Source organism: Balaenoptera borealis (genome assembly GCF_965194805.1).
Source record: "Balaenoptera borealis genome assembly, chromosome: 8".
Classification (NCBI taxonomy): Eukaryota; Metazoa; Chordata; class Mammalia; order Artiodactyla; family Balaenopteridae; genus Balaenoptera; species Balaenoptera borealis.
Window position 1 is genome coordinate 102,194,561 of NC_138865.1, and position 16,691 is coordinate 102,211,251.

General features: G+C 41.1%; 1 protein-coding gene and 1 pseudogene across 14 annotated transcripts in view; one reads left to right on the forward strand and one right to left on the reverse strand.

Moving 5' to 3' along the window:
- PRPF4 (pre-mRNA splicing tri-snRNP complex factor PRPF4) overlaps nucleotides 1-16,691 on the forward strand; it is a 33,012-nt gene that overhangs the window by 2,475 nt on the left and 13,846 nt on the right. For 10 of the 13 annotated variants that reach the window (XM_082404017.1, XM_082404027.1, XM_082404024.1 and 7 more), the window contains exons 3-14: nucleotides 467-653; nucleotides 3,432-3,519; nucleotides 3,929-4,008; nucleotides 4,188-4,281; nucleotides 4,804-4,898; nucleotides 6,341-6,399; nucleotides 6,850-6,973; nucleotides 8,347-8,436; nucleotides 11,027-11,149; nucleotides 11,260-11,367; nucleotides 11,458-11,576; nucleotides 12,098-16,663. In XM_082404017.1, the coding sequence (XP_082260143.1) occupies nucleotides 467-653; nucleotides 3,432-3,519; nucleotides 3,929-4,008; nucleotides 4,188-4,281; nucleotides 4,804-4,898; nucleotides 6,341-6,399; nucleotides 6,850-6,973; nucleotides 8,347-8,436; nucleotides 11,027-11,149; nucleotides 11,260-11,367; nucleotides 11,458-11,576; nucleotides 12,098-12,291 (1,361 nt within the window). In that variant the 3' untranslated portion in view covers nucleotides 12,292-16,663. Of the gene's footprint in view, nucleotides 1-466; nucleotides 654-3,431; nucleotides 3,520-3,928; nucleotides 4,009-4,187; nucleotides 4,282-4,803; nucleotides 4,899-6,301; nucleotides 6,400-6,849; nucleotides 6,974-8,346; nucleotides 8,437-11,026; nucleotides 11,150-11,259; nucleotides 11,368-11,457; nucleotides 11,577-12,097; nucleotides 16,664-16,691 lie in introns of those variants that run through there. The other 3 variants (XM_082404026.1, XM_082404028.1, XM_082404021.1) reach the window with 2 other exon arrangements.
- Nucleotides 14,509-14,996, reverse strand: LOC309634284 (large ribosomal subunit protein uL22 pseudogene; annotated as a pseudogene). The gene has a single exon. The product of its transcript is annotated as a large ribosomal subunit protein uL22 pseudogene (transcript).

Sequence of the window (16,691 nt, forward strand, 5' to 3'; positions counted from 1 at the left end):
GCATGAGCTTAGTTGCTCCGAGGCACTAGTAGTAGATTAAACAGTTAACTTTCCCTAGAGACATACAGACTCCAATTGTAAGAAATTATTTCTGGGCTTCCCTGGTGGTGCAGTGGTTGAGAGTCTGCCTGCCAATGCAGGGGACACGGGTTCGATCCCTGGTCTGGGAAGATCCCACATGCCACGGAGCAACTAAGCCCATGCGCCACAACTACTCAGCCTGTGCTCTAGAGTCCGCGTGCCGCAGCTACTGAGCCTGCCTGATGCAACTACTGAAGCCCACACGCCTAGAGCCCGTTCTCCGCAACAAGAGAAGCCACTGCGATGAGAAGCCCGTGCGCAGCAACGAAGACCCAACACAGCCAAAAATAAATAAAATTTAAAAGAAAAAAAAAAGGAAATTATTTCTTTCTCCCTAGAAAGAAAGATCTGGTGATTATGCTGATGTTGCCGGTTCTTTTTACAGGAGAAGTGTTTGAAATTGAAGAGCACATCAGTGAGCGACAGGCCGAAGTGTTAGCTGAGTTTGAGAGGAGGAAGCGAGCCCGGCAAATCAATGTTTCCACAGATGACTCAGAGGTCAAGGCTTGCCTTAGGGCCTTGGGGGAACCCATCACACTTTTTGGAGAGGGTCCTGCTGAAAGAAGAGAAAGGTGCCCTTTCTAAATATCTACTGTCTTCTTTTTTAATCACAGGGTTCCAGTTCCAAATTTCTGTTGGAATTTGTAGCTAAAACTTTAATAGAATGTCTCAGATAATGTTGACAGACTACCTTATTAAGTTGCATTAATATGTTTTCGCCCATAATTTAAGTCTTAGGCCAGTTTTTACTCCACTACTAATTTTTCTTTATAAACTATGAAGAAGATGTTAACACATTCCCTCCCTTCCTCTCCTCAGTATGGAGTTGTGAGTTGGGTAAACATATGTCACTGAACTCTGAAAATTAAACAACAAACGCATTCTTTGTCATTAACATAAGTCATAATGATAAGTGTTTTTTGGGTGTTATTGCAAAAAGGCACTGTCCTCATATAATGCTCCTCTTGTGATTTGGAAGTTACAAAATCTCTTAGTGACAGGCTAGTCCTATGCAGTTATGCGGACCTGGCCTGCCTACCTGCCTCTTTAGGACTTGGGGCTCAGCTATTCCTTACTCATTACATTTACTTTTTTAAGGCCCTTACCGCTCATTTACTCTTCAACCTACTGCAAACTGATCGACCACTACCACATTGAAATTGCTCTTAATTAAGGTCATCAACTCATCTTTATCAAGAATAGCCCTAGTACACTGCCACCTATTCCCTCCTTCAAACACTCCATTTCCTTGGCTCTCAGAAGACCAAATCATCCTGGTTTTCCTCCTGTTTCTCTAGCTAATTCTTCTAAGCCTCTTTTTTTCCTGTTTATAAACTGATTTTTGCCCTTATCCTACACTAACCCTGAGTGATCAAATCCATTCCCATGGCATGGTTTACTCTGTGTATGTATATTCTGGTGACTTCCAGGTCTCTGTAACCTAGATATTCTATAGGTACTCAAATTTGACATGTCTAAATTGAACTCATCTGTTTTCCATCCTTTACCTGTTCTCCTTGCAAATAACAGTACCATTCACACAGTTTTCAGTTGAAAACCTGCTCACCTTCTGTGTAACCCATCAGCAAAATCTTGTCTCTTCTACTTCTGAAATGTACCTCCAGTGTGTCCTCTTTTCTCTACCTCCATTGCTTTCACATTTAGACTGTTGTAATAGCCCCAAATGTGTTGTGTTAATTGTTTGCTTAAAATCCTACAGTCTTCTTTTTTTTTAAATTTTTTAATTTATTTTAATTTATTTTATTTTTGGCTGTGTTGGGTCTATCATTGCTGTGTGCGGCCTTTCTCTAGTTGCGGCAAGTGGGGGCCACTCTTCATCGCGGTGCACGGGCCCCTCATTGCGGTGGCCTCCCGCCGCGGAGCATGGGCTCCAGGCTTACAGGCCTCAGCAGCCGTGGTACGCAGGCTCAGTAGTTGTGGCGCACAGGCCCAGTTGCTCCGCAGCATGTGGGATCCTCCCGGGCTCGAACCCATGTCCCCCGCATTAGCAGGAGGACTCCCAACCACCGTGCCACCAGGGAAGCCCCCTACAGAGTCTTCTTATTAAACTTAGCGTAAAAAGCTCCTAATCATGCTCTTCATCCTTGCCTTGTGCCACTCTTCCGCAGTTTACTAGACTTAGCAGCCATAATGGTCCTCCTGGGATACTCAAGCTCTTTTGCTGTCTTTCCACTGAATTTTTCTCTTTTTGTCCCCCTCTCTTGCCTTTTAGAGCTTTTTTATTCTTTTGGTTTCAGCATAAATGCCACCTCAAAAAAGCCTTTCCTAACACCTGACCTCTTGTAAAGTAAGTCCTGCCATTATTAAGAAAGTAACATACTTTCTTAATAGCCTTTCAGAGGGTTTACTTCTACTGTTTATTGTTTGTCTTCTCCACCAGCAAAGTCTGTCTTATTGTGTCCCTTAAATGAATGTCTTGAGTCCCCACTGCCACTGTCTTGATTCAGTCCGTAAGACTCAGGGGATACAATAGTATGCTGTCTGATTTCCCTGCCTTTGTTCTTCCCTCTTCAGTCCATTCTCCATACTTTTCCAGGGGTCTTTCTCAAATGTAAACCCTCCTTACCATGGCATTAGGAGCTCTTTGTGACCCGGCCCCTGCTTAGATTTGCAGCCTTATCTCTCACCAACCCTTTCCCAGTACTCTGTGCTCCAGCCATATTGCATTGTTGTGATTCCAAGTTCAACATGCTTTTCTTGCCTCCAGACCTTTACATTTGTTGAACCCTCTGCTTCAACTGTCCTTTCCCATTCTTGACCCATTGACTTGATTACTTGAGGACTCAGTTCTGGTAACATATTCTCCATGAAGCCTTCCCTGATTCCCTCCAAGCCTAGGTTGTTTACTCCTTTTATGATTCCCTTAGCACCATGCACTTAACCACTGTCATAATACTTACTGGAATGTACTCTAGTTCCCCGATACTTTCTGTATGTCCTGTCCACCCCTCACTCCCTCACCCCCCACTATGCTACTTGAAATCAAGGTCTGTTTCTTAGTCATTTTTTATACTTAGCACCTGAGCAGTATCCAGCACATTGTGGCATTGAGTGAAGGTTGTCTGTATTCACAGCCCGAGTGGTAGCAGTGTTGGGGCTAGTTGACTCTAAGTTTAACAGGGTAATTGCTTTTAGTTCAATTTAGGGAATCTTCAAATAAAGACTATTGAATGAGAGAAATCACACTGGAAGTTTAGGCATCACAACTTGACCCTTAAAGAAGGTTGCTTGGGATTTGAATGGTGAGAGAGTAGGGCAGGCTTGCTGCCTTCTTAGATATACTTTTCACAGTCTTAACTCTGTTTAAATTCTGATCTTTTTTGTTACAGGTTAAGAAATATCCTTTCAGTGGTCGGTACTGATGCCTTAAAAAAGACCAAAAAAGATGATGAGAAATCAAAGAAGTCCAAAGAAGAGGTAAAATGTGTCTTTGGCTTCATAGTATAAACATGCAGGAAACAAGGGGGTAGTTCTCTCATTTTCTGTTTTCTGTGGGATAGGGAACAGGGGAAGTTGGAGACTCTACTGTTCCGGAATAATTGTTGGCAAGAGTTTGTGGTTCCTTTGTAGGTATAAATGGGGATAAGTGAGTTCCCCATTCAGGAAAGAACCATAGCATTCCTGGTGTCACTTTTAACAAGTAACCAGAAACTATCCAATATGAGTTCATAGAAAGAAACACAAGAGAAAGCACATATACCTGATTTCATCCTATTACTGAACTAGTTCATCTTTTTTCTGGGCAGTTAACAATAGGGAATTGACAGCTATGAAAGGGGCAGGAATGCTTCAGACTTGACATTTCTGCTCTTAATTTAACTTTCAGTATCAGCAAACCTGGTACCATGAAGGACCAAACAGCCTGAAGGTTGCTAGACTGTGGATTGCTAATTATTCACTGCCCAGGTAAGGAGAGCCTCGAGAAGGAGGAAGAAACATACTTTTTCTTATTTCCTCTCAAGGACTTAGGAGCTGCTTTATAATGAGTGTGGTGATTAATTGAAATTGAGTGGTAAAGAGACTTGTATGGACCTTTGTTTCCAACCCATTTGCTCAGGGTTAATAATGTTATTTCTGTGTCACAGGGCAGTGAAACGCTTGGAGGAGGCCCGTCTTCATAAAGAGATTCCTGAGACAACGAGAACCTCCCAGATGCAAGAGCTGCACAAATCTCTCCGGGTAAGATGCTCTCGTCTTATATATATAATTGTCTAGTGTCTTAAAGATTCTTAAATATTTATTAGATGCTCTACTTTGGCCCACCTCTAGCAAGTAAAGGCAGCTATACTTATTCCTCTCTGCTTACACTGTTGCTATTTGGGAGGAACCATCAGTTAAGGTGGCAGGGAACCCACTGTGCTTTGTACTAGGCAGAGGCCCATGGTTCTACTCTTTAATGCTCCCTTTTAATATGTCAGACTGTACTTTAGATCTCGCCATGGCCTTCCTGTTTGTATTTAGCTGACATAGAAGCTAGTGATACTAAGATTGTAGAAGACAGCATGCTGGAGTTCCAGATAAGCCTTGACTCCATTCATTCGTATAAGTGTCTTCTAACAACAACAACAAAAAGGTGGTAGAAGGTTCTTGGGGAGGGTTAAAACCGGAATGGTTTTTGTTTTTGTTTTTGTTTTTATGGTGGAAAAGCCAAGAAAGTCTTGCGTTAGCCTGTTAATGATCCCTTGTTTGTCTTTTTTTAAGTCTTTGAATAATTTCTGCAGTCAGATTGGGGATGATCGGCCTATCTCCTACTGTCACTTTAGTCCCAATTCCAAAATGCTGGCCACAGCTTGTTGGTAAGTCCCATTTTACAGTGACATTTTTTTCTAGATGGGGTTCAGGGGAAAAAATCAGTATTTGTCTTAGAAGCCCATTCCAATACCATTTGCCTCTGCTTCTCATGATCACACCAAACTAGAGATGCTAGTAGTTACCCATTGTAGTTTACAATATAGCCTTCAATTAGCAGTTCTTACTGTTCACAAGGTACCCCAGAGACCCATGACATGTCAGTCATATTCTTGGCATTAGCATCATTTTGGATCAGATAGTGAGCTTATAGACTAGTAGACACACCTTGATATAACTTTTCTTTTCTGGTTATGTGACCTAGGCAAGATACTTAATCTCTGTAAGCTTCACTTTTGTCATCTGTAAAGTAAGGTGAGATAATGTTTGTAAACATTTTGCCTTGATAGTGCCTAGTATGTGGTAAGGACTCAGTAAACTTGAATTTTTGTTTTTATCTTCATTTTGTTTTCTACTCACCACATATGCAGAAAACTCTTAGGACGTGATAACTTTGTTGTTTTGTTCTATTTAGTTACTTAGTTGTTCTTGAGGAACATTGTCATCTAGTGAGGGGGAAACTTGCTTGCATTGTGTGCACAAGAACTACTTGACTAGGCAGAAATTGAGACTGTGGTTCAGGAGAAAGCCAGGGACCTACACAGATCCCTCCACCTCTGCAAGCCTCAGTTACCTTCATTATAAAGTAGAAATGAGTATGTGTATAACTGACTCACATTGCTGTACAGCAGAAACTAACACAACGTTGTAAATCAACCATACTCCAATTTAAAAAATTAATTACAAAAAATAAAATAAAAATAAAATAAAAATAAAATAAGAAAAAGATAATAAGGTAGAAATGATCATTCCTGCCTTTTATGTACCTCACAGGTCTGTTATAAGGATCATTTGATGATAGATATGAAAGTAATTTGTTGGAAATTTGTACTTTGGGGACTTCCCTGGTGGTCCAGTGGTTAAGAGTCCGTGCTTCCACTTCAGGGGGCACGGGTTCGATCCCTGGTTGGGGAAGTAAGATCCCTCATGCTTCACAGTGCTGCCAAAAAAAAAAAAAAAAAATTAAAGTACTTGGTAAGCAGCAAAATGCTATTTATATTTAAGAAGATAGTATCATTATTAATATTAATATTAGATAGTTTAATTTGTCCTACCTTCCCTCAGAAATTGATCCAGAAGTTAAGGAGAAGAGCAACTTGTGCTATAACATTTACAGTCCAGTAGAGGCCTCTGTTTGCATGGGACCTGGATGTAGCTTTCTTCTCTAACTCTTCAAATGATAAGCCTTTTCTGTTTCTTTTTCTGTCTGCCACTGTAACATTTTGGGGGGGTGGGGGGTGGTGAGAGATTGTCCTTTAGTAATGTTACCAAGGTACCTTTTCCTTCCCAGACCAACCCTGGCTGAGATGCTTTCCTTTGTGTTTGTTAGGAGTGGGCTTTGCAAGCTCTGGTCTGTTCCTGATTGCAACCTCCTCCATACTCTTCGAGGTGAGTTAGAATCTTGTCTCAATCTCAGTCTTTTTCTCAGCGTGAACTCTGTCAAGCAATACATCTCTAAAACTCTGCCTGACACTGAGACCCAGTACACACAGATTAATTCTTGATTTGATTTGACTTGGTTTGGTTTTCTCTGACTGCAGGGCTGGATGATAATGACTTCATACGCATACCACTTTTCTCTCATGTCCAAGGGCTCTGGCATTTACAATCTCTAAACCAAGAAACATTTTTTTGTGTGTTTAGCTTTTTTTAATGCAATTTATATTTTAATTTAAGTTAAAATAGTTCAATTTTTTAGTAGTTGAATAGCTACTTTAATACACTCTAGGTCCACATGTCCTCTGATATGTGTATATATAATATTTGTCATGTCTGTATTTATACTTAAGTTATAAGGGAGCAGGAACCCTTTAATTTTCATCTCTTACACTCCTTCAGGCCATAACACAAACGTGGGAGCAATTGTATTCCATCCAAAATCCACTGTCTCCTTGGACCAAAAAGATGTCAATCTGGCCTCTTGTGCTGCTGATGGTTCTGTGAAGCTTTGGAGCCTTGACAGGTGAATATTACCCTCTGTCCACACTGCAGTCGCTAAAGTAAATAGTTGATTGGTTGGCCCTTGAGACTTAAAAATCTAGCATTTAACCCCAGAGATGCTCTGAGTCAAGGTAACTTGTGTGAAAATAGAATGGAGGATTTTTTTCTTAGACCTTTCCTCACCAGAGGAGTTGTGTCAGGTTTTCCTTCTTTGTTAACTTTGTACCTTGATTTTTGCCTCTAACATAGTAGCCACTGTTTCCTGGCTCCAGTTATTCTGGAAGGATCCATTATACCTCCCCTGCAATAGATTGACATTGGAAAAATGCACTATTTGGTAGCTTGACTAAAAATAATATTTAGACAGCACATTGGTTCTTAGCGAACAGCCACAGGGGAGAGGAAGGAGGCTCTGTCCGGCGGTATTGCCAATGAAGTGATGTCTCCTCCCAATAGCATCATCCTTTACCTAGACTACATTTTCCAATTACAACAGTTTTTTTTTTTTTTAATGTGTTTGTGATTACTGTTTTCCAAGAAATTTTTGGAAGCACTTTGTTTGCCTAAAAGACATCTGAATTCAGTTGCTTAGTTTTCTTTCTTTGGGAAAGCACATGAGGCTTTTGTTCCAGGATTTTGTGAGGAGCTAATTAGTATCTCCACTCTTTGCCAGACAAGATCTTACCTGTGAGCACAGCAAGTTTTAATTGGCTTTGGTAATACATAGCAATATTTGTTCCCCTAGGGCTTTAATTAGTTCTGTGTCTGCACATTGACAAAGTTCCCTTTTTAATTGCCCTCTTTAGGGTTCATGTTTATTTCCTCTTGCTGGTGTTCAGACCTTCTTTCTGTCGTTGCTGGTAGTAGAATTTAATGGCCACCAAAAGGAAACTAAGCCTCTGTTTAGGAGTTCCTTTTTTCATGTGGATCCTTGGACAAGCTGCAGTTTGAGATAAATTTATCTGTAATCCACTTGCACCAAAACTTTTTGATATAGCCTTGCATCACTATCAAAGTATGTTTTCTTTCTAGAATCTCAGCGCTCCTTTGGTGCAGAGAGCTTATTTTCCTTGTCAGGCTGAAATATCTTTTATTTTTCTCTAAGCAAATGATATAGCATTAAGAGTTTATTAACATAGTGAATTGAAATAGTGTTTATTGAAGTGCAGTTTTGCCCCGTGGGCACATGAAATAGTCCCAAAGCTTTTATAATAACCTTGGGAAGTAAGTTAAATTATCATTAGCCCTAAAAGTTTAACAAATTACAGGCTTAGTTACAATTTGGCCTGTCACACCATGCAGAATGGGTGTATATGTACTCAACAGTTAATAAATTCAATGCGTATTTACATGACTGTAAAATAGTTTACTTACATATATTTGATTCCTTTTCAGTGATGAGCCAGTGGCAGATATTGAAGGCCATACAGTGCGTGTGGCCCGTGTAACGTGGCATCCATCAGGACGTTTCTTAGGTACCACCTGGTAAGCCATCCTCTTATTGTTCTATCCATACAGGCCTGTGGCATCTTGTTAACCTTTTATGGCTAAACTGCCAAGTAAATTTTTAGAGCAGAGATTTTCTTGGACTTCAATAAATCAGAATCAGAAAAGAATATATGACATAGTTAGGGCTAAGTATTTGGTTTTAAATTGCAGTTAATCTGAAATTTCAGAGTCACTGACTCCCGGAAAACTAGAGTTTTTCCCTCTTTCTTCTCTTTCTTGGCCAATACTAGAGGTGCATTTTTTTTTTTTTTTTTTTTTTTTTGCTATACAGTGTAATTTCTCTGCTTACAAATCAGTCTCCTTTTCTGGTTCTATAAATTCAATGAGGCCAGAATCTGTTAAAGAATTTTTTGAGATACAATTTACATGCAATGGAATGGATTTAAGTGTGTAATTCAGTCAGTCTTGACAAATGTGTACACTCATGTGGCCCACATCCCTGTTGTTGGAGGTCCGAGGGAACAGAAGGTGCCCACCAAACTGAGAAGCCATCTTGAGATTGAAAAACACAGCCAGCAGCTCCATATATCCAGTGGATCCGTTTATTATAGGGTCACTTACTCACAGGGTGGGATCTGGCAGACAGCAATCCAGAAGCATTCACAGCTGCACTCTGCAACCCCAAGAGACCATTGAGGCAATTTTATAGTTAACCTAAGGTATGGGGGTACGTGTTTGGAAACAGGAAGTACATTCCTAAGTGAAGAATGGGTAACTAGTGGGTGCTGGGAATGTATCAGCAAAGGTCTTCATCATTGTTTGAGGACTAACAGAGCATAGAGGCCACCTGGTCCTAATGATTATTAAACAATATCTGTTAACTACAAAGCCCTTGACTACAGGAAAGTGACTTACCACAGAGTATAGTTCTGGGTAGGGTCAGCAGAAGGACAGGAAGAACTGTACAGGCCAAGACTAGTGTATGCTCATAGCCATAACTAGTCAATAGAGAGAACATTTGCATCACCCCAGAAAGTTCCCTTATGCCCTTGCCAGTCAACCCCTGTTCCAAAGCAACCACTGACCTGATCTCTGTCACCATAAATTAATTCTATCTATTCATAGTTTATGAACTCATTTGTGTCTGGCTTCTTTTACTCAGCATAACATTTTTAAGATTCATTCATGTCGTTGCATGTATCAGTAATTCCTTTTTACTGCTGAGAAGTATTCAATAGTGTAACTCTGCCACAGTTTGTTTATTCATTTTCCTATTGATGGACACTTCAGCTGTTTCCAGCTTTTGGCTCGTCAGAATAAAGCTGCTATAAATACTCTTGTACAATGCTTTTTGTGGATGTGTTTTTCTTTCCTTTGTCTTGAATAAATACCTAGGAATGCAATTGCAAGGTTATAGGGTAGATGTATCTGTAACTTTTTTAAACTTCCAAGTGGTTTTCCATAGTGTTGGTGCCATTTTACGTTCCCAGAATTATGGAATTCTGGGTTTTTTCACATCCTTGCCAACATTTGTCATTAATCAATCTTATCATTTTACTCAGTTTACCAAGTATGTAATGAAATCTCATGGTTTCAATTTTTATTACTCTGATGACTATTGGTGTTGAGTAGTTTGTCATATGCTTATTGACTATTTGTATATTCTCTTTTGTTCAGTGTCCAGGTGCTTTGCCCGTTTTTTTTACTGAGGGTTTTTTGTTTGTTTGTTTGGTCTTTATTTCCATATGTATTACAGTTCTACCATCATTTATGGAGGAGACATTCACTATTGAAATTGCTTTGATGGCCTCATTGAAAATCATTTGACCATGTATATGTGGGCCTATTTCTATACTGTCTATTCTATTCTATTGATCTATTTGTTTGTGATTGATTTTTATATGCCCAGCATTCAGTTATGGACCCAATAAATGCTCAATGAATGGAAGGACATAACAGTGAAATTAGGGAAGAAAGAAGGCAACAGAATCTTTGCTGGGCCATTCTAAGGAATTCTGTTTTTAAAACAGCCACTGAAGGGACTTCCCTGGTGGTGCAGTGGTTAAGAATCCGCCTGCCAACGCAGGGGACACGAGTTTAATCCCTGGCCCGGGAAGATCCCACATGCCGCGGAGCAACTAAGCCCGTGCGCCACAACTACTGAGCCTGCGCTCTAGAGCCTGCGAGCCACAACTACTGAGCCTGCGTGCCACAACTACTGAAGCCTGCATGTCTAAAGCCTGTGTTCCACAACAAGAGAAGCCACCACAATGAGAAGCCCGTGCACCGCAACAAAGAGTAGCCCCTGCTCGCCGCAGCAAGAGAAAGCCCACGTGCAACAATGAAGACCCAGCGCAGCCAATAAATAAATAAATAAATGTTTATAAATAAATAAATATAAAATAAAATAGCTACTGAAGTAGGTTTATAGGAACCATGGTTTCCCAGTTAGCACCCAAGACAGATATGCCTAGTTGTTGAGACATTGTTTATGCCAGGAAAGAGCTTGTTAATATGGTTGTATGAGTAGTTTCAGAAACATAACTTGAGCTACAACTGTTTATAGCACTTTATACATTGTAGGAACTGAACATCTGCTGGTTAATCGTTAGTTTGACTTTTTTAGCTATGACCGTTCATGGCGCTTATGGGATTTGGAGGCTCAAGAGGAAATCCTGCATCAGGAAGGCCACAGCATGGGTGTGTATGACATTGCCTTCCATCAAGATGGCTCCTTGGCTGGCACGGGGTAAGGCTTCTTCCACGTAGCGGGGGCAGCTCAGTAGTCTCACCTCTTAAGTATGCTTGCTTCCACAGAGAACTGGATTCAAAATGTTCATTCATAAATTATTTTGTCAGGGGACTGGATGCATTTGGTCGAGTTTGGGACCTGCGTACAGGACGTTGCATCATGTTCCTAGAAGGTCACCTGAAGGAAATCTATGGAATAAATTTCTCCCCCAATGGGTAAATAAGCTCACTGAGTGAGGGGTGGAGAGGGTTATTGGTCAGAAAGTATTCTTTGTTTCTAACTTCAATACTACATCTGATCCACAGCTACCACGTTGCAACTGGCAGTGGTGACAACACTTGCAAAGTGTGGGACCTTCGACAGCGGCGTTGTGTCTATACCATTCCTGCCCACCAGAACTTAGTGACTGGTGTCAAGTTTGAGCGTAAGTTTTCTCCTGTTGTAGGCCTAATTACAAGACAGACAAATTGCACTTCTGAGGAATGCAGTCCAGGTGTTAAGACTTGAAAGTGGAACAGGAGAGAATTTGGACTCTATTGAAGGAGCAAATTATAATCTCCTTCCCTCCACCACACTTTCAGCCAGAGCTATGACACAGCCTGCGTCTTGTTCCTAGGAAGTAAAGAAGACTTCCATGAATGTTTTGCTTCATTTTTTTTTTTCCATGGAAGGTCCAAGCACGGAATCCTTAATATTATTCTGAATAGGTCTATCGGGGAAAGAGCCAAAAGACCTTAATAGTGTTATTTGTTTCCCTAAGTCTGCCTGTAGTTGTCTTCTTTTTCGTAGAGGTCTAGTAGGAATACAGATCAGAGTGTTGAGTTTTTCTGAATGTAGACACCTTCTTTTTCAAAATAGTATGTTCTGGCAGATTTTGGGTCTTTTATTTTCTTATGCTCTTTTGAGTACTTGAATTCCTGAAGCAACTCCCCTTTTCTTTTGTAGCTATCCATGGGAATTTCTTGCTTACTGGTGCCTATGATAACACAGCCAAGATCTGGACCCACCCAGGCTGGTCGCCACTGAAGACTCTGGCCGGCCACGAAGGCAAAGTGATGGGCCTAGACATTTCTTCCAATGGGCAGCTCATAGCCACTTGCTCATATGACAGGACCTTCAAGCTCTGGATGGCTGAATAGGCAGGACCATGGAAGAAGGATTCTAGCCTCACTCTCTCTTTAGAGCCATTTTCAAAGGAAAGGAATTGATGTGTTTTGTTCTGTCATGTATTTTGCTAATTACCATGTATAGATCCTCAAAAGAATTGGATTTCCACATCAGCTCCCACTTCAAGCAGGCAGCCCAGTCCCTGGGTGTTGGTGAACCCCTTTCATGGTTGAAATTTTAATTTTCATCTTCAAGCCCTGCCATGAACTTTGTAGACATTGTTTTTATTAATCTTTTGTTTGAATGCCCTGTTGCTTCCCTCACAGCACTCAGGATTGTGACTAACTCCATTGTTAATTCTTGAAACTTGGCTTTCCATTACATGGTACATGCTTCAGGACTACATGTGACCCAGAGAGCAAGGTGGCTGGACTATATTCTGGAAGCCCTCGAGTAGAGAGACACACCTCACCATGCACTGGCTAAACTGTGCCTGACAGAGCAAGAACCCTGAGAACAGAAGGTGAAGAGGTAGACCACAGCTATGCTTAGGGTTCTGCATTAGAGAATATTTTACCTCTTCCTGTTGAGTTCACTTGGAATGCTAACTGCATTGGGAAGCTCAGAACTGAACATTTTCCTCGTCAGAAGATGTCTTCCATTTTGCTTTCAAGTTTGGCATCCTTTGTGCTACCCAAAAAGTAGGCCATTGTGTCAAGATTCAATGAAATTTTTAGAAAGCAAACATTATGTCTCTATTGTGCAGGTTCTTTTCTATTGGTTATTTAAAGAATGTACCCTTCATGTCGAGGTAACTGTGGAAAAAAATCCCTAATGGGTATTCCTAAACATAAACTTTTTCTTTATTATATACTTGCTACAGAGTAAAATCCTACCTAAAAAACTGCCCTTTAAAGAATTATCTTGCATAGTTAAGTATTTTCTGAATCCTAGGCATTGGTCCACGGAGGTCCCTTTTTTTTTACTTTGAGATACAGCAAATGATCTCAAGTATGGCGTACTCCAATTCTGTCTCCTTAGTAAGCATTCTGTTAGTAATTTTTTTAAAAAATGGAGGGCTGTTGCATTGTGGGCGAGACTACCAGTGAACTGTATTTGGACTCTATAATTCTTACTCATTGGCCAAGCAGCAGTTACTTTCAGCTCTTTCCACCCCAGGTATACAACCAGTGAACTCTGGAAATACACAAAAAAATTCACACAAAAATAGAGGAATTGGCAAGAAGAAAGGATTGTGTATAGAGAATTCAAGAAGGGCTTATATGATGGCTTCTCCTTGAACGTTCAAAACACTTTTCCTTTGCTGTTCCAGGGAGGATGAGAGTGACTTTGTCTGGCTCTGTCGTGCAGACTAGGAATGTGTGATATGTAGCTAAATAGTCTGTTTAATCTGATTTCAATTATAACCAAGTAGTTGCATATCCTGTGTACCTGTTAAGCTTCTGGATTATCAGCTCTATTCTGTGTTGGGCACTTCACTGTTGTTTAAGTATTAATGGGCTCTATTTCCTCCATAGTTAGCCATGAAAAGAAATTTTCATTACTACCTTTGTAGTGTGTTTAATGAATGTTAGTGTATTAACGTGCAGCTTTCAAATATAGTGTGTTAAAGGTTTTCAGTTTTTCAAGTTGAAATCTTACCATTTGTTCCATTAAACTTGTCTTTTTTTTTTATGGGGGGTGGGTGGTTCCAAGAGATCTAGAGGGGTAGCAACTGGGTGAAAAGATTTCATCTAAGCCTTTGGCCAGACAAATGTCTTGTGGGGTATACACTTCCTTACTGGGAGTATCATTGTCCAAAAGCCGTTAGCTGAGGAGCATATCCCAAGTGTGTCATTTCGTGCTAACGGTGAGACAAACGTCACCGCCATCACTTAACAGGACACTTACCGCTGTCTAGACACCGCCAGGCACATTCAGACATCTTGTTTAATCCTCACAGTCTTACGAGTTAATTATTATTCCCTCTTTTACAAAAAAGCTGAAGTTCAAAGAAGTTAAGTAACTTGTTCCAGGTTACCTAGTTAGTAAATGGTAGAGTCTGGTCCGTCTGTGACCTTATAAGAGGTTTCATAGGGCTTTACTGAATATGTTGGCAACACTGGCCAGACCAAAAAAAAGAATCAGTCCAGCCAGCATGGCCTGTTCCCTGTACAAAGCCTGAACTTTTTAACTGCTCCACCTTTTCTTTTTTTTTAACTTTTCTTAGCATTTATTTTTTGCAGCATTTATTCCCAGGCCGTAAATTTTTGTTTCTTCTGGGATATCTTTTTCTTCTGTGCAACCTCCTCTTCTGGTTTAGGAACAATCTGTTCCTTTTCAGTAAGGATCATCTCAATGTGGCAGGGAGAGCTCATGTATGGGTTGAACCGGCCATGAGCTCTTTAAATCCTGCGCTGCATCTTGGGGGCTTTGTTCACCTGGATGTGATCAGTGACCAGAGAATCTGCATCTGAGTTCAGCATTACTCTCTGCATTTTTGAGAATGTACAGTAAAAATTCAGCACTCTTTGGGCCACTGACCCTGCATCCAGCCCCACTGTTTGGCCTGGGCACACCTACCAACTCCACCATTGTAATGACAGAATGGCACACATTCCTTCTGTAAATTGACATCCTTCAGATACTTGGTGGCTTTTCGGATATGCACACCCTTAATAGCCTGGACGGTTTCACGAGTGTTCTTAAAGTGAACATGAAGATTTGAACCTCTTGGTCACCTCAGACCACTTACCGGGAAAGCCTGCTCTACCATTTATACTGCCCTTTTGAGGAGTCACTGCATCTCTTACTCTGACTTCATGCCAAAGGGAGTTAATTTTACCACTTCTACCTTGTGAACTTGCAAGGAGCCTATAGTGTTATTCAACGGGAAACTATTTGCCTCTTGGGACAGATGATATTTTGTTGTGTAGAAATGTCTTCAGCATTGCAACATGTCTTAGCATCCCTGACCTCTGAGGTACTAACAGCCAGAAGCACAACCCACCCCTGCATTGGGGTACCAAAGATTCCTAAATGCTCTCTAGAAGGATGGCACTGCCCAACGTTAGAACTATTGAATGTGAAGACAGAAGATGCCACAATGTTAAGTATATCCTTCCCTATCCCAGAAGACTCAAAGCTGTGTCTTGTTTGGTGAATCAGCCACTCCAAGAGTGTAAGTTCTATTTTGACTGAAAGACCTCCACCACATGCTAGCTGGGTGACCTTGAACAAGGTAGCTAAACTTGGGGAGCATCAGTTTCATCTGTGAAATAGGGGTGAAGCCTGCTTAACTCGGAAGCAGTAGCCCCTAGTACAGAGGCAAGTGTTCTTCCCTGAACTTCCCCCGGCTCCTCTCTCTGTTCCTCGTGGCTCTGAGAATATGGTGAGATCATTGCCTAATTTACCCAGCACAAGAGTTAAGGAGCAAGGATGTGTAAAGAAATGAAGTCAGTGGGGATACGTCAAGTCCCAGCTTTAGTATAATTATCTTCGATGGTGCAAATGGAGAGGTAGATGCTAGTCCCCTGGCAGGATATGTAGGCGGCTTTCCAATTTCATAATGGAGAACTTTTTCTTCACAGTGGAGCATAAGACTGTTTGGTTTTACTAAACATGAAGTATGTATGTCTTGGCTATTTTGGAATATCTTGTACATTAAGACCCCTAAGAGTTTATAGAAGCTGGTTTCATTAAACTTACAAAATGTTACTTAGAGCAAATAAAACCAATTTCTGGCCTCTGAAAGCTTATTCTACAAATCCCAAAAACCAAAATGTTACCTTTTTGTGATGGTGTTTTAACCACTTTGAGATTGTTTCAGAGCCCTGAGCCACCAGGCAGTATTAAAAGTGAAGAAATCAGGGTTTTAGAAATTGCAGAGGTGGCAACCTGTAGTCAAGCAGCATCCAAATTCTATCTAGTTTTCCTTGGTTCCTAGATTCTGTCATGTAAAATGAAAACCAGAATCCCCTGCCTGCGTGGCCTGGGATGGGAACTAAGGCTTTTACTCTAGCCGGGGTTTCTGCCTTACCTCTTTTTTTTTTTTCTTTTTTGGCCATGCCACACGGCACGTGGGATCTTAGTTCTCCAACCAGAGATCAAACCCGTGCCCCCTGCAGTGGAAGCACAGAGTCCTAACCACTGGGCCACCAGGGAATTCCCTGCCTTACCTCTCAAGGCCAGAATTACAATGGTTGGAGGAGGGGAATCAGAGTTCCACCCGGAACCTACCAGGAGGAATAAAAATCTCTTCCTCCAAATCCCAGATTTCTTTTGATCACTGACTCTGGTTTCTTTCACCTTTAAACTTTTCTACTCTTAACTCTCCATAAACCAGGCACTGACCAGAGGTCGTCTTGTACAAGAAGCAGCTGAGTGAACGTGCCCTCCTTGCTGGTAAGGACTCTGCCACCCCTGGCTCATC